This window comes from Corylus avellana, chromosome ca1, assembly GCF_901000735.1.
Source record: "Corylus avellana chromosome ca1, CavTom2PMs-1.0".
Classification (NCBI taxonomy): Eukaryota; Viridiplantae; Streptophyta; class Magnoliopsida; order Fagales; family Betulaceae; genus Corylus; species Corylus avellana.
This window is the reverse complement of record NC_081541.1, coordinates 22,594,978-22,616,616: the sequence shown is the minus strand read 5'-3', so window position 1 is coordinate 22,616,616 and position 21,639 is coordinate 22,594,978. Positions and strand designations below refer to the sequence as shown.

The following is a 21,639-nucleotide window of genomic DNA, read 5'->3' as shown; positions in this document are numbered from 1 at the left end:
AAAATATTCATATTTTCAGCCCTTAACTTGCATGTTTTAATCCTTTGGTTTTAGTTAATTAGGTCATTTTAATTCATTTTTGTGTTTTCCATACTTTAGTAGGCATTTGGAAGAAAATGAAGTAAATCTAGAAAATTTGGGCTCAAAGAGAGAAGAAGGGCAAGATGGGAGCCCCCTGGCACTGCGATCAATCACAGGGTACCTGCGATTGAGCGCAGTACCAGAAAGACGCAGCACAAAGCAGGCCATGAGCGATCGAGTGCACGACAGAAGAGGATCAATCGTTCACAGACTTGCGATCGAGCCCACACGGGTTGCGATCGATCGCACCCGTGCACAGGAGACATATCAAGTGGCGGCCAGATTGTCATTCTTTCCATATTAGGGTTTTCCAACTCCCAATTGTAATAGGTTTCGAAACCCTACGAAATCCCTAGGTTTACTACTTTGTCAAGGACTTCTAAAGCCTATAAATAGACCCATATGCCTCTAGAATAGATATGCTTTGTAAGGAGAAGAATAGGAGCTCTTCAAGTTCAAGTCTTGGGTTTATTCTTTTCCTTTCTTTTCTTTTCTTTATGAAGATTTTTAACAACAATTTTATGTGTAGCTAATTTAATTAGTAGGGCTTGATTGAAGCCCTAGTTATGTTTTGTTAATATTTCAATATTGGGGCCTTGTGATGATCTTGTTATGCTATTTAACTTGATTAATACCTACTTCCATGAATTCTTCATATGTGTGTGCCTGATCAACATATGCATGTGGTATGAACTAGTTAGTTAAATCAATTTGGATGACCGAGTCCTGGGTTTAACATAAGTAACAAAAGATATCCACACCGGATTCTTGGGTTAATCAACATGGGGAACCGAGAGTATACACCCATGCCCTAGGCCTCATGTGTTTGTCGATTTCCATAGAACATATGCTTTTCTAAAGAACAACTTAGTATATACCATGCTAAATCCTTTCGAAAGAAAAGAGTTAGAGTATACACCCATGCTTAACTCGTTGCTTAGGGAAATATATAGCTTAAGGAGTATACACGCATGCCCTTAGGTTGACAAACATTAGATAATTGATCAAAACATTGGCATATTGATATATTAGCTTAATATAATTAGTGGTGGATATCAAATCCCTACCTTTTTATCATTATCATTATCAACTCAACCTAATCTTTGTTTTAGTTTACTTTTGGAATTGATTTTAAGCAAGATCCAGCAATCCTCGTGGGAATAATTTCGTATTTGCACACTATACTACTGTGTTGACCTCGTGCACTTGCGGGTAAAACACACAATTATTTGCCTATTAATTTAGGTAGGTAATTGTGAACAACAAGTTTTTGGCGCCGTTGCCGGGGATTGCGGCGAATTTTGTTTAAAATTATTTTCCTTTAGTTGTGTTATTTTAATTTTCAATTTTCAATTTTGTTTTTGTCAAAAATATTTTCTATTGATTCTAAATTTTTTCTGTTTTCTGTTTCAGGTTGCGGATTGTCATTCTGTGATTGCGATCAATCGTCATCCAAGTGCGATCGAGCGCACTGCGATCGAACGCACCAACCTGCGATTGAGAGTAGTTCCAGGGAACCTTCGGACCAGCAGCACTGAAGCTACCTAACTGAAGAAGTAATTTAGTTGATGCAAGGTCGTCGATCTCAAGCCTCAACCATTATTCCACTCGATCATGAAATTGAGCGGACAATTCGACACTGACCTAGAGACAAATAAAAAGAAGAAGAAATTGATATGGAAGACTTGCAAGAGAATCCAATTGGACCAAGACCATTAGAGGCAAATCCACCACGGGTGAGGAGACCAATGAAGCAGGCATACGTTCCAGCAAACCTCCATCAACCCTCATGCGTAGCATATCAACCAGAGGTGGATGGCAGCTATTATATCTCTCCTCAAATCCTTAATGCATTGACTCAATTCAGAGGCATAGCTACTGAGGATCCCAACTTGCATCTTAAAGAATTCTTTGATTTATGCAAGTTGCAGCATGTCCAAGGCATAACTCCAGAGAGACTCAAGTTACTCCTCTTCCCTTTCTCTTTGAAAGATAATGCTAAACTGTGGTACAATTCCTTGCCTGCAGATTCTATCCATACTTGGGAAGAATTAACCACCAAGTTTCTAAAGAGGTTTTTCCCAGCCCAGAAGACAAAACAACTTAAAAGGGAACTTCAAATGTTCCAACAACGAGACGGAGATTTGTTCTTTGAGGCCTGGGATCACTTCAATTTCTTGCTTCTAAAGTGCCCACATCACAACATGCCTCAAGATGAGCAGGTACAAATTTTCTATGAAGGATTAGATGATAGTAACAAAGGGATGGTTGATTCAGCTTATGGAGGAACACTTATGGAGAAGAGTAGTGAGGAAGCTGTGGAACTTTTTGAAACATTAAGTGAGCATTCACAGCAAATCTGTTCAAGAGGAAGGAGAGGAATCAAAAGCAAGGGCATGTTTGAAGTAAACCTCAGTGGGGGATGAACCAATCAGTTGGCTGCTGTAGAAAAGAAGTTGGACATGATTGTCAAGGCCAAGAATGCTCAGAAAATCTCACCTCTGCAACAGGACACACCAATCCAGGTATGTGCTATTTGTTCCTATTTAGATCACACCACTGAGAAGTGTCCTTTATCTCTATTTGCAGAACAAGAAGAGGTGAATTTTGTGGGACAAAACAATTACCCCCACAAGAACAATCCATACTCCAATTCTTACAATCCAAGATGGCGCAACCATCCAAATTTCTCTTAGAGTAATAACTCAAGGGCCCCAACAAGCAAGCCAACCAACTCAAGAGTCGAAGATGAACCAACTGGAGAATATGATACACAACCTGGTGACTTCACAATAGCAATTCATGGCTGATCAAAAACAATTCAATACGAAGACTGATCAAGCCATTCAAAGTCTGGATGTACAAATGGGTTAGATGGCAAAGGAGCTGAGTGAGAAGAAGTAGGGAGAATTTCCAGCTCAAACAATACCTAACACCAGCAGCTGAAGGCAGCCACAGTTCTTAGAGGTCCTGCTCCTACAAGGGCACTTAAGCCAAATTCTGAAGAGCTCAAGTGTAGCTCTTCACACTAGAAACATTACAGTCACAAGTAGACGCGTTTGAGCTGTCCAGAACCTCAAGCGCATCTACTCAAAACAGTGGCACTGAGGCCACTGAAGGCAGTAACATTTTCCCCTCTTGTTTTCTTCATATTACTTTCTTTACTTTACATATGTCTCAATTATCCTTTGTGTTTCGTTTTCATTATTGACCTTTATTGTATCTTTCTTTTGTTTTGTTTTTTTTTGACATTTTGTTACTATGATCGATCGCAACAAGTATGTGATCGAGCGCAGTAACCGAAGGTTGGCTTGACACTTTCTGTTAGTGCGATCGAACGCACCTTAGGTGCGATCGAGCGCACATCACCCACGGGTGCGATCGAGCGCACATCACCCACACACACACACCTCTGGCCGAATGCGATTGAGCACATCAGGTGTGAGATTGAGCGCACTCGGATAGCAGGGCACGTGACCTATTTTAGGTCACTTTTCCCCTTGCTCCACAACTCTTTCTCCCGGCGCTGTACAAGTTCTCCCCACACCCACCTCCAGCACATTCTTACTCCTCCCATTTTTCTCCTATTTTTCACGATTTTCACCACACAACCACCACACGGGTCACCTCTCCGGCCACCATTCCACCACTTTTCCACCACATTACCCACAACCCTTTCATCATTCACTTTAACACCCTATCTCCGAACACTCACCCAACCTCTAATTCTCTCTTATTTTCTTGCAACTGTGGTTGTTCATCCTCCCGCATTGCCTCTGTGTTGGGTTTTTCTTGTCTTTGTAGGGAGTTTTGGGCATCTTTTGCTATATTGTGCTACTGTGGTCATCAGAAGTGTGCACCACCTGTTCGACAAAAGTCCCCAATCAAGCTCAACATGCCTAGATTCCGTGCTTCATCTTCCCTGGGGTCTCAAGCCTAAGCTATTTCTCCCCTGCCCACTTTTGAAGAGCGGGAGCTACTGTTTGAGACTACCTTCGGCATTCGCGAAGACTTTCAAAAGCATGAGGTGACTCAATGGGCGGTCCCCGAGTTTAAGCGAAGGGGACTCAAGAAGCTATTCAAACTGGTCACCTCCACCGCCTACCGGAAGTTGGTCATTGAATTCTATGCCAAACTTTCCCATGACTGTGACAATTCGGCTGCTCTCTCTTCAAAGGTGCAAGGCCAAGTTATTGATGTGAATAGGGCCGACATTGCCGCCGCCCTTCAATGCAATAATGAGCATCCTCCAGAAGCTGCACATCTTGCCGAGCAACCGCCCTGATACTATGTGGTGGAAATCATTGAGGACATGTGCCAAGGACACTATGCTGATGCCCACCATAATGCCGGCAGCTGGTCCAAGCTATCTCGAAGGCTTTGGTTTGTGGACTCCATACTACACCGCAATGCCTTCCCCTTGGGACACAAACTCAAAGGCGTGATCAATTTCTTCAAACCCTCTACGCCTTCCACAAAGATGCTTGGTACACCATTCCCGACATCTTTTGGAACCAAATACATAAATTTTGGAATGGAGTGCACATTGGGGGAGCGGAGTCCACTCATTCATGGGGGTTGCCTTTTCCATACCTCATCACTTGTATCCTTCGGAAGAAAGGCATCAAGGGCACCGCAGTTGATGGGCCAGTCACTACTACTCCCATATTTGGCATTCACCAATGGAACAAGAGATGTGCCCATATGCCCTGGGCACCTCCAGCACCAGAAGCTGGTGAAGAAGCTGATGAGGCCGAGTGTTATGCAAATTTATTTAACTCGCAAGTGCACGAATCGATTGTAGTTTAATGGATTGCAAGTGCGAGGTCGATCCCACAGAGAATTGTATTTTTGAAAGAGCAATTTATATCTAAACTAATTAAATCCTAATCTAGTTCCAAAAGGGTTTTGATTTTTTGAGTTTTGAAAATTAAAGGATAAACATAAACTAAATAAAATAAGTAAATCTAAGGATAAAGGTACTAAGGTTTGGGAATTCACACTCACCAAATCATAACAACATACTTTATGTTCATTAATATTAATCCGAAGTTCTCACAAATTAAATCATAGATATGTTTTACTATGCTTCAAAGAATTAATCAAAACCATCCCATGTATCCATTCATTGACCAAATCACAAAAGGAATCAAAATTCAATTGAAACACCAGATGTATCCGTAGAACAAATCACAAGGGCTATCCAATTTTTATGAGTTAAAAGCCAAGCAATCAATCATATGAAATTATCTCAAATCATCACATGTATCCTTGAATCACAAGAGATATCCAAGAATTACTCCACACAATTGATTAGAAGTAAAACAATTGAAATATAAAACCCAATAAAATCAGAATAATAAAAACTTACATAAAAGTATTGATGTTCTTCATCGGTGAGGCTTCATCCCCAACCTTAGTTGGGAATTTAGCTCCACATAAAAATAAAACCTAAACTAAAGAAAACCTAAACTAAAAAGAGAAAAACTGTAGAATTTTGCTCTCTAGGATTGTGTATCTTTTCTTGAATGCAAAGAAGTCTATTTATAAGCTTAGGGAAGTCCTAGAAGCTCAAGTAAACTTAGATAATTCGGAGGTCTGTCTCCCAGTCAAAATAGAAGTCTGAAATCGGAATAGGACTCGTCCAGATTTGTGTCTCTTAATTGTGGGGTGATTTTGACATAGAAACCGTCCGAATTACGAAAATTCTATTTCACAACAAATTGTAGTATTTTGAGCTATCTTTCTAATGCCGTTTGAATCACTTCAATCCGATATTTGACCGGAGAGTTATGGTCAAAATACTAAGACGTGTGCAGAATCTGAATTTGAATCCGATCCGAAATCTTATCCAATCTGAACTTTAATCTGATTTAACCTTTTCTTGGATTTGGTTAGACTTAACCACACAATCTAGGTCTTCTCAAAGTATGCTTTCTTCCAAACTTCGCATTTTTCCCTTTAAAGCTGCAGTTTTTCTTCAATGACCTACAAAACACTAAAAACACAAAACTAACACAAAATATTAAATAACGACACAACTAAAGGATTAACTAATGTAAATAAAGGGGTCCAAATATGCAATATTTGACACTTATCACCGAGCCAATGGCAGAAGATGAACCGGCAGCTAAGCCGATAGCAGCAGAAGACGAGGAGGCCCCGATCGTCTTTCAAGCCGCCCAATACTGCTCCCTTAGTGAAGAGATGGTGGGCCTTCGGAGAGGGCTGGCTGATCAAAGAAGGGAGGCTCGGGAAGATAAAGCACTAAAGGATCAACGATTAGTTGCCTTGGAAGAATTGATGCGGTCCATCCTTAGCCGTTTGCCACCACCATCTGGAGCATCTACTTCTAGATAGCAATGAGCTGGGACCACCGTCTGGCTGAAGACGTAAAACTTAGTGCTCATGTGAGGCACCCCATAGTCTATCCTTTTATTTTGTTTAATGTGTTTTCAGTTCAATTTTTATTTAAGTTTTAATTTTTGTCCATTTTTACTTATTTGTGTGTTTTCTTATTTTGCAGGGACAAGTATGCTTCACTTCAAGTTTGGGGGTGTGCTATGAGCCATGCTTTCCAAAATCATATTGACCATCTCCCGGGTACATTCTTTCCTTTACTTAGACATATTGGGGACAATGTGTCATTTAAGCTTGGGGGTTTGGGCACACATGTTCACACACACTTTGTCCCAATTTCATGTTATTTGTTTTGTGTGTTGTTTGTTTATTTGAAAAAAAAAAAAAAAATTATGCATGTTCATGTTTGCTCTAAAATTTTAAGTTGATCTAAAAGAATTGTGGCTTGAATTCATTAATGAGCTTAAAATTTTGAACACATGATCTGATGAGTGAGTCTGTTAGTTTGGTTACTTGTTGAGGATAGTTGAAAAATCACATGTTTGATCTGATCACACAAGCACATTAGCATATAATCTGTGAGGTATGACATGAGGTCTGATATGTGTGTTTTTTGCATCTTGGATGAAATTGGATGACTTATTAGATGACACTATTGCATATATAGTAATGAAAAAAAAAAGAAAAAAAAAAAGAAAGAAGAGAAAGTATGAAATAAATGATCATTGATGGCTTTTCATTGAGTAACTGGACCTCTTGCCTCAAAGCATTGAGTGTTCACATCAAATGGTGAAAAATGTTGATTTGATCAATGTCATGGTAAGTTGGTTTGGTTGCCTTTTTGACTCGAGTTAGTAGGTCCTTATGGGTGTCTCTACACCTAATGCCTTAAAACCACCTGGTTTGAGAGTCATTGACTTAACACTCGCTACAAGGGTCAATTAGGAAGCTTAAGGGAACCAACATTGTACAACTGACCAAAAAAAAAAAAAAAAAAAAAGAGAAAAAGAAATATGCCATTGTGTCATTCTAATAGGAATTTCAATGAATTCTGAGGTAAGGAGACATTGCATATTGGAAAAATTTGGAAGCCTCATAATTTTGTACCAATTCACTGTACTCAAATTTCAAACTTGTGATGATTTCGCATGTCTTTTGTAAGTAATTGCACTTTGAGATTCCAATTCATTGTGAAGATGGAGTTCATCTTTTGAAGCTTGCTTATGAATGAAAATCATAATCTTGAAGTGATGCATTAATTTTTGGAATAACATGAACTCTTGCATGATGTTTGTGGGTAACATTTCTGGAAAACCCTCACGAGACTTCACTCGTCCACTAGGGAATTCCTAGGGGTTTAAAAGACTTGTTACATATGCTAAATACAATCGTACATCCCATGAAAGTGGATTTATCTGTTGTTTTGTGTTTATCCATTCTTGTTTTTAGTTTTGTATTGCTAAGGGACTAGCAATATGTAAGTTTGGGGGTGTGAGAAGTGATAAAATATTCATATTTTCACCCCTTAACTTGCATGTTTTAATCCTTTGGTTTTGATTAATTAGGTCATTTTAATTCATTTTTGTGTTTTTCATACTTTTGTAGGCTTTTGGAAGAAAATGAAGTAAATATAGATGATTTGGGCTCAAAGAGAGAAGATGGGAAAATTGAGAGCTCTCTGACACTACGATCGATCACAGGGTACCTGAGATCGAGCTGATAAGTGCTAAAATATTCATATTTTCAGCCTTTAACTTGCATATTTTAATCCTTTGGTTTTGGTTAATTAGGCCATTTTACTTCATTTTTGTATTTTCTTTGTTTTTTAGGCTTTTGGAAGAAAAGAAAGCGTTTCTGGAAGAATTACAAGCTTAAAGGGAAAATTGGAAGACCTAGAAGATATGGTTGAGCATAGCCAATCATGGTTAAGTTTAATCAAATAGAGGAAAGGATCAATTCGAAATTTCTCACAATGAAGTCAAATCGGATTGGGTGAAAAATTGGATTCTAAACATGTCTCGGTATTTTGACAATAACTTTCAGCTCAATTATCAGATTGAGATGATTCAAGTGGCATTATTAAGCTAACTCAGAGGTCTACAAATCATTGTGAAATAGCATTTTCCGAATTCGGGGTGCCGCAATGAAAAACTCACGCCGTAAGACAGGACCGTAATTCTGGGCGAATCCTATTCCGATTTGGACTTAGGTTTTCTCTATCCTAATTGGACTTGGACTTAATACTCCGAATTTCCTAGGATTACTAGGGCTTCTAGGACTCTCCTAAGCTCTATAAATAGTCCCTAAAGCCTCACAATTTAGATCATCCAAGGATCCTTAGAAGAGGCACAACTTGGGGAAAGGAATTTGGAGGCTACTTCTAGGAGCGGTTTTCGGTTCTTTCTTTCCCTTATCTTTTCTTTTATCTTTATTATGTGTAACTAACTCTTGAGGAGGGCTAGATTGAAGCCCTAATTATGTTTATTTAATATTTCAATATTGGCGCCTTTGTGATAATCATATTGTGTTGCTTAACTTGATTAATTCCGATTTCAAATGTGACAGGCCATTATATGCATGTGGTATGGACTAGTTAGTTAAATCACCGAGTCCTGGGTTTAACATAAGTAACAAAAGATATCCACGCCGGATTCTAGGGTTAATCAACATGGGAAACCGGGAGTAGACACCCATGCCCTAAGCCTCATGTGTTTGTTGATTTCCTTAGATTTATGCTTTCTTAAAGAACAACTTAGTAGACACCCATGCTAAATCCTTTAAGAAAGAAAATAATTAGAGTAGACACACATGCCTAATTCGTTGCTTAAGGAAATCAATAGCTTAAGGAGTAGACACCCATGCCCTTAGGTTGGCAAACATTAAGTACTCATAATATGATTGGATCATTGGCATATTGTTATATTATCTAAGCATGATTAGTGGTGGATATCAAAGCCCTACCTTTACCTTTACCTCTACCTTCACCTTTTTACCTTTACTTTATCTTTATATCTTTTTATTTTTCTTAATATCAAATCTGTGACAATTTGATATTTTAATTAATTCGAAACAAAATCACAATCGTCGTGGGATCGACCTCGTACTTGCTGCACTATACTATTGTTTTGATCTTGTGCACTTGCAAGTTAAAACGTACTAACTATTATCTATTAATTTAGGTAGTATTTAGGCACAACACGAGCGCAGTACCCAAGAAGATCAAACACAAATTAGGCCAGGAGCGATCGAGCACAGGACAGAAGAAGGATCGATCGCAGACCTGCGATCGAGCGCACACAGGTTGAGATTGATCGTACCCGTGCGCAGGAGACAGATCAAGTGGCGGCCAGATTGTCATAGTTTCCATATTAAGGTTTTCCAACTCCCAATTGTAAAAGATTTTGAAACCCTATGAAATCCCTAGGTTTACTACTTTGTCAAGGACTTCTAAAGCCTATAAATAGACCCTTAAGCCTTTATAATAGGCATGCTTTGTAAGGAGAAGAATAGGAGCTCTTCAAGTTCAAGTCTCGGGTTTATTCTTTTCTTTTCTTTTCTTTTCTTTTATGAAGATGTTAAACATCAACTCTATGTTTAGCTAATTTAATTAGTAGGGCTTGATTGAAGCCCTAGTTATGTTTTGTTAATATTTCAATATTGGCGCCTTTGTGATGATCTTGTTGTCCTATTTAACTTGATTAATACCTGTTTGCATGAATTACTCATATGTGTGTGCCTCATCAACTTATGCATGTGGTATGGACTAGTTAGTTAAATCAATTTGGATAACCGAGTCCTGGGTTTAACATAAGTAACAAAAGATATTCACACCAGATTCTTGGGTTAATCAACATGGGGAACCGGGAGTATACACCCATGTCCTAGGCCTCATGTGTTTGTCGATTTCCATAGAACATATGCTTTTCTAAAGAACAACTTAGTATACACCATGCTAAATCCTTTAGGAAAGAAAAGAGTTAGAGTATACACCCATGCCTAACTCGTTGCTTAGGGAAATCTATAGCTTAAGGAGTATACACCTATGTCCTTAGGTTGACAAACATTAGATAGACATAACTTGATCAAAACATTGGCATATTGATATATTAACTTAATATAATTAGTGGTGGATATCAAAGCCCTACCTTTTTATCATTATCAACTCAACCCAGTCTTTGTTTTAGTTTACTTTTGGAATTGATTTTAAGCAAGATTTAGCAATCCTCGAGGGAATGATTCCGTATTTGTACACTATACTACTGTGTTGACCTTGTGCACTTGCGGGTAAAACACACAATTATTTGCCTATTAAGTTAGGTAGGTAATAGTGAACAACAAGGGACTAGCAATATGCAAGTTTGGGGTTGTGTTAAGTGCTAAAATATTTATATTTTTGCCCTTAACTTACATTTGTTAATCCTTTAGGTTTGATTAATTTCTGCCATTTTAGTTCTTTTATGTGTTTTCTTTGTTTTTGTAGGTCCTTGGAAGAAAATGAAACAATCTCAGAAGTTTTGGGCTTAAAGAGCGATTTTGAAGAAAATTGGAGGCTCTGGTAGTGCGATCGATCGCAGGGGAGCTGCGATCAAGCGCACTATAGGCGAAGACTAAGGCAAGCGCAAGGCATGTTCTCGTGCGCACAAGCAACAGGATCGATCGTAGTCCTGCGATCGATCGCACACAGGCTGCGATCAAGCGCACCCGTGCATGAGGAGCAAGCCAGCTGCTAGCCTTGATATGGAAAGTGTAATTTCTAGGGTTTTGTAACTTTGTGTGAACTAGGGATCAAACCCTACGATTTTTAGGATTTCTAGAGTATTCCTAAAGCTTATAAATAGACCCTTAAACCTCTAGAATAGAAAGACAATTTTCAAGGAGAAGAATTGGAGCTCTTCAAGTTCAAGTTTCAGGTTTATTCTTTTATTTTCTTTTTATTTTATGAAGATGTTTAACATCAAACTCATGTGTAACTAATTTACTTAGTAGGGCTAGATTGAAGCCCTAGTTATGTTTAGTTAATATTTCAATATTGGCGCCTTTGTGATGATCATGTTGTTATATTTAACTTGATTAATTCTTGTTTTTATGAATTCCTCATATGTGTTTGCCTGATCAACATATGTATGTGGTATGGACTAGTTAGTTAAATCAATTTAGATGACCAAGTCTTGGGTTTAATAAAAGTAACAAAAGAAATCCACACTGAATTCTTGGGCTAATCAACATGGGGAACCGGGAGTATACACCCATGCCTTAGGCCTCATGTGTTTGTCGATTTCCACAGAATTATGCTTTCTTAAAGAACAACTTAGTATACACCCATGCTAAATCATTTAAGAAAGAAAAGAGTTAGAGTATGCACCCATGCCTAACTCGTTGCTTAGGGAAATCTATAGTTTAAGGAGTATACACCCATGCCCTTAGGTTGACAAAAATTAGATATACATAACATGATCAAATCATTGGCATATTGATATATTATGTAAGCATAATTAGTGGTGGATATCAAAGCCCTACCTTTTATTATTATCAAATCAAAATCAATCTTTGTTTTGTTTTACTTAAGGAATTTATTTTAAGCAAAATTTAGCAATCCTTGTGGGAATGATCCCGTACTTGTATCATATACTACTATGTTGACCTTGTGCACTTGCGGGTAAAACGTACAATTATTTGCCTATTAATTTAGGTAGATATTTGCAATAGACATATACCTTCAAGAGTAACCAAACAACAGCTTAGAGACTAAGCATAGAATGAGCAATGGACAAAATAGGCTAAAAGCATGTTGAGAGAGCAAGAACATTCAAGAATTTATTACCACAACATGAAAACCTAAAATCCCAAAATAAACTCAAATTCTCAAAGATGTAAAAGCTAAACAGACTCTAAAGAACTCAAGAATTTGAAGCCAATGCAAAACACAATCAATAAATGCCAATCAAGGAAGCATAGACCCAACAAAGTGAGAGATATTCAAAAGACAAAGGTTTAAGAACCAATGAAGGAATAAAATCCAAACAACAACTCAACAATGAGGGAAGAGGGAAGGTATAAACCTGATTGAGGATGATATAAAACGAATGCTTCACAAGTAATTGGAAACACGAAGACACAATGAAGCAACATCAATGCAAATGAACATGCTAAAACATGTCATAGTGAAGTGTGTGAACCATTTCACAAGAGAGGGCACAAGTCACGTAGGCATGGAGCAATCACAACTCATAAGGAAAATGGTGACACTTTATGCAAAAGTCAAACCATTTTTCCTCAACTTTAATAAAACGTCATACACCCATTCCTCTTTAATTGTCGAAGAGAATTTATACAAATTAAATCCCGTGGGTGTTTCACCTTTTTCCGCAATGAATATAACATCGGCTCTTTCTATAAGGATTTGGGAAGAAAATTTTTTAGAATATGTTTAATCACAATTTTGATAAACATTTGATCTTTGATCATATTTTGCTTGTCATTGAAAGAGGTGATGCCATGAACAATTAAGTTTTGAGGTTGACTTGCAAGGTCAATTTGCATAGGGAAAATAAAAAATACTCATAAGAGTTTTTGCCCAAACTAGCATATGTGAAATCCCTCAAAACTTGTGAAAATAGTGTGCATAAATATGACAAGGCTTAGAATGAACATAAGCCTTCACAGGTTAGTAACAATGAGAGATTCATAAAGAGCACAATAAGTGTACGAAGAAAGTGCTCAACAAGATGTAGGGAGAGAGTACTCCCAAAGAAAGACACACAACAAAAAAAGAAAAAAAAAAAAAAAAACTTAAAAAACCAACAAGAGAAAAACTCATAAAAACAGGGCACAAAAATAAACAAAACAAAAATATCCAAAACATGAGCTTGAATGCTATAAGGTATGCAACAAAACCTCTAGCCATGCTAATAAAAAATGAACAAACGGACCTCTTAAACATGACTCTTAAACGAACCTGCCAAAGTGCAAAATCACTTCCAATGAAAATGAAAGGAGCACTTGGAATAAAGGTAGATCATCCCAAAACAGTGGGGGTCATCGAACACACTCAAGACGTGATCTAAATCGAGCAAACCCTCTCTAATACCAATTGAAAGAACAATGAGGATCATGTTCTACCCTCAAATTGCCAAATAAACAAAATATGGAACTAAGCCATTTATCAAACACATAAAATGCACAACGGAATTTAAAGTAAGCAATTCATATAAGGAAAATAAAACACTATCCTTAAAAATAAACCTACACAACAATAAAGAACATCCACACAACCACAACACAAGATTTGTTGACGAAGTGGAAAACCCTTGAGCACCACAAGGGAAAAACCACTTCGGGGCAGCTAAACCTAGGAAATCACTATATGAAGATTCACAGTTACAGACTAGACAATACTCATGCCTTGGAGGACCTTTAGACTTGTAAGAACAACAAGCATCCCGGCTTGTCTCCATCGTGACCACCATCATTCAGAGCATCTCCTTAGTAACCCTTTCGTAGACTTCTTTGCAGTTGAGTGATGTATATGGTGTTGTTTGAAAAATAGCAAAAACAAAAAATCCCAAGTAGGTGAGAAAGCACAAAGCTTTTTTTAGGTAGCCTTACGTGGTACACAAACGGTGAAGGGTATCTGTTGTGACAATTACCCACCTAAATTAATAGGCGAATAATCGCTAAGTTTTACTCGCAAGTGAACAAGATCAAAACAATAGTATAATAGGAAAATACGAGATCATTCCCATGAGGATTGTGTAAATTATGCTTAGAAGTAATTTCTTAATTAATTAACTGAATTATAAAGTAATAAAAGATAGAAATAATATTAAGAACGAGGGTTAGATTTTTGACATCCACCGCTAACCATACTCAATTAAGATAAATAATATGCCAATGCTAACAATTATACTGATATACTTAATGCTTGCCAGCCTAAGGGCATGGTATCTACTCCTTAAGTTATTGATCTCCATAAGCAACGAATTAGGCATGATATCTACTTTAATTGTTTTATTTTCCAAAGGATTTAGCATGGTATCTATTAAGTTGTTCTTCATGAAAGCATAAATCTATAGAAATCGACAAACACATGAAGCCTAGGGCATGGTATCTACTCTCGGTTTTCCATGTTAATTAATCCAAGAATCCGTGAGGAGATTCTTTTGTCACTCTATTATGCCCAGGACTCGGTCATCCAAATTGACTAAAATAACAAATCCAAACACATGCATATGTTTGTCATGCACATTCATATGAGGAATTCGATTAAACAGGAAATAATCAAGTTAAGCACTCAAATATAATAGTAGCAAAGGAGTCAATATTGAAATCCTAAAACAACATGACTAGGGCTTCAATCGAGCCCTAACTAAAATATTAGTTACACATACTTCGGATGTTAATCACCCTAAAAATAAAGGGTGAAGAAGAAACCGAAAACATTTCTTGATTGAGCCTCCAATTCTTCTCTCCAAGATTGTCTATCTTTTCTCAATGCCTAAAGGTCTATTTATAGGGATTAGGAGAACCCTAGTAGCCCTAAAAACCCTAGGAAAACCATGGGTCAGTCTCCTAATCCAAAAAGGAGACTAAAAACCCAATCTGAAATGAAAAATGAGTCTAGCCGCATGCTAGGCGTTCGAGTGCGCTTGATCCCAGTGATGTGCTATCGAGCACATACCTGTGCTTGATCCTTCCTCTGCTGTGTTTGAGCACTGATGTGCTCGAGCCTAAGTGCTTGTGCTCAATCCCACTACTTCCAACTTTCTCCCAAATTGTCTCTTCAGTTTGTAACTTTCCAAAAACGCTTCATTTTCTTCAAAAACCTAAAAACTGCAAGAAAACACAAAAACAACACAAAACATCAAACTATAACAAAACTAAGAGCTTAACATATGTGAATTAGTGGGCTAGAATGTGTAACATTCAGCACTTATCACACCCCCAAACTTACATATTGCTAGTCGCTTAGCAATACGAAACTGAAAATAAAAATAACATAAAACAAAAAGATAAATCCTTCTTTCGTGGGATGTACGATTGCATTTAGCATATGCAACAAGCCTTTTAAACCCCTAGGCATCTCTAGTAGGATGAGTGAATTCTCGTGAGGGTTTAATAGAAATGTTACCCACAAACATTATACAAAATTCATGTCATCCATAAGATTGAAGTATCACTTAGAACAATGATTTTCATTCATTAGCAAGCCTAAAAGGATGAACTCCATCTTCAAAATGAATTGGGATTCCAAAGTCTAACAACTTTCAGAAGACAGGTTGAAGCATCACAAGTTCAATTTAGTGTAAGGTGAACTAACACATAATTATGAGGCTTCAAATTATTTCCAATGTGCAATGACTCAATACGTCAAAGTTCACTAGGATTCCCATCGGAATGAATAATCAAGGGATAACTTTCTTTTCTTTCTTTTTGGTTAGGCTGTGCAATGCTTGATTCCCTTAAGCTTTCGAATTGACCAATGTAACAAGTGTTAAGCCAATGACTCCCAAACCAAATGGTTTTAGGGCATTAGGTGTAAAGACACCCCTAAGGACTTACTAACTCAAGTCAAAAAGGTTACGAAACCAAACTAGCCATGACTTTAACCAAATCAAAATTTTCACCTTTTGGCGTAAACACTCATTACTTAATGAGGCAAGAGAAACAACTACTTAGTGAAAATCTCATGATGATCAACTTTTATTTATTTATTTTTTGTGCCAAAGTATCCATCCAACAAGTCTCTCAGCTTCACCCAAGATATTGAAAACATACACAATCAGGTTCACAAGTCATACCTCACAAACTATGTGCTAATGTGCTTGTGGCAATTAAAATTAAAACAAGTGAATTCTCAAATGTCAAAAGTAAGTAACAAGGCATAGAATTCTTGCCGTCAGATCATGTGTTCAACATTTTAAGCTCAGCAATGAATTTCAAATCACAGTTTCTAGATCAACCAAAATCTCAAGAATAACATGAACATGCATTTTCAAAAATAATATAATTTTGGACACTGTGTGTGTGTGTGTGTCTCCCATGCCCCCAAACTTGAATTCCACATTGTCCTCAATGTGCAGAAAAAATGGAAAGATCATACCCAGGAGATGAGAAAATTGGTTGGAATCGGTATGGCTCGTAGCGTACCCCTAAACTTGAATGCAAGAACACTTGTCCCCAAAAAAATAAGTGATACTCCAACCAAATAGCAGTCAAGTGCAACACTTTGTTGTAAACATATAATCAATGAATGAGAATGGAACAACAATGGAAAAGATAAAACTTGGAAGGAGATCATGTACCCTGGCCTGAAAGAGGACTCGAGTGCCATGGGCCTTGCACTCAAAACTTTGAAACTGACTCATTTAGTCAAAATATATGGGATCCGCCAAGCTAACAGAATCCTCATACTTGATCCGCTTAGTGCTCTCTGACCTTTTAGTTTAAATTTGAAGCACCGATCTTTTCTTCTCTTGTACCAAAGTGAATGAATTTTACCCATAGAAGGGTAATTCCAAATGTCTGCAGATCGAGGTAGATCACTCAAAGTATTCTCAAACAGTTTCTCATCCAAAAGGGAATCATGAACTGGAATAACATGAGGAGAATACTCAAGGAGTTTTTCTACTTTGATGACCTCAATTTGCTCATCTAATAGCCCTAACAGACTACTCTACTTGCCTCTTGGTGTCTCAGGAATAGGAGTTGATGTTGAAGAAGCCTCAGTGCTCACTTGTCTTTTTCCCGATATAGATCTTGCGGGACCTTAATTTGTTCCTCCTTCCCCTCTTCCTCTCAATTTTCTGCCACTTCTTTACTCCTTAGTGTGATGATAGCTTGCTCATGATAGGAAGTACTCTCATCTTCCATCCAGTGTCCATTAGAATTGGCCATCGATTGATTTTGAAGCTCTTCTTCTTCTACTTTGGGGATATCTGCTATTTGTTTGAGGTGAGCCTCTATCCTAAAAAATGATTTAGAGTGAGAGTTCTCTATCTCTTGCAGAGAGTTTACCATCTGATTAGACTAGCTCATAAGATTCAACATCTTGTCTTTAAAGTCAGAAACCGACGGACGAGGTGGCACCTCTTGGTGTTGTTGAGGCCAATAGATGGGAAGAGGAGCTTCTTTTTTGCCAATGGAATGCAATAGTTGATTATTGGCCTCAATATTGCTGAGAAAAGCTGACATCTTTTCTTCAAAATCAAAACTCTTCCGAGGAGGTCGCTCAGCCTGATACTGTTGTTGTGGAGCTAGTTTAAGGGGATATCATTGATCGTAGAACTGCGGATATGATTATTGGTGCAGTTTGCAAAGTTGGAGCATGATTTTTAGGAGCTTGAGCTTGCCACAGGAGATTTGATTGTTGGCTCCATGCAAAATAGTAGTCATTCCCCGGTCTAGAGAACGGTGTGTTCATATGCTCATAAGAATAGTTAGAAAATTGTCTTGTTGAGGGACAATCTCTAACATGGTGATAAGGATTATAGCAATATGAACATGGTCCATGGGATGTTGGAATGTCTCCCCCCATGACTACAAAAACAAAAAGAAAGTAAAAAGAAAATAACAAAAGAAAAAAATAAAAACAGAATTAAAAACTCACAAACGGCTTGAAGATGCTGCTTTGACGACCCTGCATGAAAAAGAAAAAAAAAAAATTAAATCAGGCTCAAAAATTTCAGCAGCTTCAGTAGCTGTCTGGCTGTGCACTCAATCGCACTGCTTGGTGCACTCAATCGCACTGCTACATAACCTAAACAAAATCAGAATTACAGCAGCTTCAGTGCTGCTGTTTGGCAGAGGTGTGCTTGATTGCACAGGCTTGTGCACATGATCGCATTGGTGCGCTTGAGCTCTTGGATTGGGCGCTCGAGTGCACCTCAGTAGAACAAAACCAGACCTGCAGGGCAGAAACTAAAAACAAATAAAAAAAATTAAAAATAAAATGAACTAAACTTAAGGAAAAAAAATTTTAAACAAAATTTAACACAATCTTCGGCAACGGCGCCAAAAACTTGTTGTACCAATTACCCACCTAAATTCATAGGCAAATAATCGCTACATGTTACTCGCAAGTGCACAAGATCAAAACGATAGTATAGTGGACAAATACGAGATCATTCCCATGAGGATTGTGAAATTTATTGTTGTTACCATGCACAATAATCGATGAACAATATAGAATCGAATTGAGAGATTAAGAGAGAGAGAAAGTCAACACACAGAATTACGTGGTTCGGCAATTTGCCTACGTCCACAAAGAGACAGCTATATTTTTACTCTTAATGATTTAAGGTTACATCATACATATATATAGAAAAACCCTAAACCCTACTTGTACAAACTTATTAAGGAAATCCCCAAAATGCCCTCCTCCGTGAACGTTGCTAGCTCGATGTTCACTCCGCTCCTGTCTACTTGGCCTTCCACTGGTATTAATATGAGCCACCAGTTCCAACAATCTCTACCTTGGCGAGTATTCACCTCTTCGAAGATAATCATTTGGATTCACCTAGAACTGATAGATTTGTAAATGCCACTGCCTCTCTCTTCTCCTCTCTAGCTCCTGGAGACATTTGTGAAGTCCAAGCAATGCTTGAACTTATCTACAGTAACATGCATCGTCAACATGTCCGTTGCATTCTTAGAAGTGTGGATCTTCTCAAGTAACAGTTCACCTATAGCAACCAATTCCCTGATCTTGTGAAACCTCACATCAATGTGCTTAGTTCTCACATGATACACCTAGTTCTTTGCCAAGTAAATGGCACTCTAGCTGTCACAATGCAATGAAACTCCACCTTGCTGAATACCTAGCTCCTTGGCTAACCCTGTGAGCCACAAAGCTTCCTTTGCAGCTTTAGCCATAGCCATGTACTCTGCCTCAGTCGTGCACATCGCAACCGTGGACTGGATCATAGACTTCCAACATATGGGTCCTCCTACAAGAGTGAACACATAGCCCATGGTCGATCTCCTGGCATCCAAGTCTCCTGCATAATCTTCATCCACATATCCCACAACTGACAAATCACTCTTCTGTCTTACAAAAGTGATGCCGTAGTCTATAGTAACTTTCATGTATCTAAAAATCTATTTAACTACATCCCAATGCTATCTCCCCGGATTTGCCATGTACTTGCTCACCACACTCACTGCATGAGCCAAATCTGGCCTGGTACATACCATAGCATACATCAGACACCCCACTGCACTAGCATATGGGACCTTAGACATATCTTCAGTTTCTTCAACTATCTTTGGACACTGTGAGGTCGACAAACGAAAATGATTCGCCAAAGGTGTACTCACCAGTTTCGCATTCTCCATGCTAAACCTCTCAAACACCTTCTTCACATAGCTGGCCTAAGATAGCCACAATCTCTTTGCATCCCTATCCCTACGAATCTCCATCCCAAGAATCTTCTTAGTTGTGCCCAAATCTTTCATGTCAAATTCTCTACTCAACAAAACCTTCAGTTTGTTGACGTCCACTATACTCTTAGCTGCAATAAGCATATCATCCACGTACAATAACAAACAAACAAATGAGCCATCCAAGGCTCCTCACATAAACACAACAGTCATACTCACATCTCCTATAGCCAATTCTGATCATGTAGGAGTCAAACCGCTTATACCACTACCTTGGAGACTACTTTAGCCCATAAAGTGACTTTTTCAATTTACAGACCAATTGCTCCTACTCAAGTTGACGGAACCCCTCTGGCTGTTCCATGAAAATCTGCTCCTCCAAATCACCATGGAGAAAAGCTATCTTCACATCCATCTGCTCCAATTCCATGTCATAATGAGCTACCAACGCCAATACCGCTTTGGTGGAAGTATGTCCAACCATTGGGGAAAATATTTCCTCGTAATCAACCCCTTTTTGCTATGCATAACCCTTTGCTACTAGGCGAGCCTTGAACTTTTCTCCCCCTTTTTCTAAGACTGCTTCCTTTTTCTTGAACACCTATTTACACCCTGTCACCCTCTTCCTTTCTAGAAGCTCCACCAAATCCCATGTATGGTTCTTATGCAGGGACTCCATTTCCTCCACCATAGCACCCACCCATCCGCTCTTCTCTTGGCTATTGATAGCCTCTTGAAAAGTAGTAGGATCTCCACTGCTGATGACAAGAGCATAGGAAGCCATGTCTTCATAACCGTACCTGACTGGTGGTCTGATAGTGCGTCTAGGTCTGTCTTTGGCTATACTGTGTTGCTGCTTAACTCCTGAAGTAGAGGTCTTTGTCCCCTGAGAAGTGTTCTCCTGTACAAGAGTCTCTAAGTCCATCTGCACCACACGCTTATTACTGCTACTGCTTTCTGGCCCCTACTACTTTTCATCAAATACCACGTCTCTATTGATCACCACCTTGTTTGCCTTCGGATCCCAAAATTGTAAACCTTGACCCCTTTCCCGTATCCAAGAAAGAAACACTGTCTAGACTATGGACCAAGCTTCGATCTTTCTTTACTAATTATGTGCACATAGGCTGGACAACCAAATATTCGCAATCTAGAGTAATGTACCTCATTACCTGTCCACACCTCCTCTGTAACTTTCCCATCTAGTGTTGCCCTCAGTGACCTGTTGATCAAGTAGCATGCCATACTCACTGCATCTGCCCAGAAAATCTTTGTAAGTCTAGCATTCAGCCTGAGACATCGTGCTCTCTCTGCAATAGACCCATTCATTCTTTCTGCCACACCATTTTACAGTGGTGTCTTGCGTACAGTGAAATGTGTGTTTATATCATGCTGCTCACAGAAATCTCTAAACATGTCGGTTGTGTACTCAGTGCCATTATCTGTTCTGAGGCACTTAACCTTCTTTCCAGTTTGGCCCTCCACTTCAGCTTTTGTTGTCAAAGTTACCTACCTAAATTAATAGGCAAATAATTGGATGTTTTACCCACAAGTGCACGAGGTCAACACAGTAGTATAGGGTGCAAGTATGGGGTCATTCGCTCGAGGATTGCTAAATTTCGCTTAAAATTAATTCCAAAAATAAAATAAAACAAAGATTGGATTTGAGTTGATAATGATAAAAAGGTAGGACTTTGATATCTACCACTAATTATATTTAGCTAATCTATCAATATGCCAATGTTTTGATTATGTTATGAATACCTAATGTTTGTCAACCTAAGGGTTTGGGTGTCTACTCCTTAAGCTATTGATTTCCCT

The 21,639-nt window shown here is 38.4% G+C and overlaps 1 protein-coding gene across 1 annotated transcript; it reads right to left on the bottom strand.

Moving 5' to 3' along the window:
- Window positions 1-19,215: 19,215 nt before the first annotated feature.
- On the bottom strand, window positions 19,216-19,524 carry LOC132167549 (secreted RxLR effector protein 161-like). The gene has a single exon (XM_059578560.1). It carries the CDS (start codon window positions 19,522-19,524, stop codon window positions 19,216-19,218), a length of 309 nt encoding a protein of 102 aa, XP_059434543.1.
- Window positions 19,525-21,639: the final 2,115 nt, after the last annotated feature.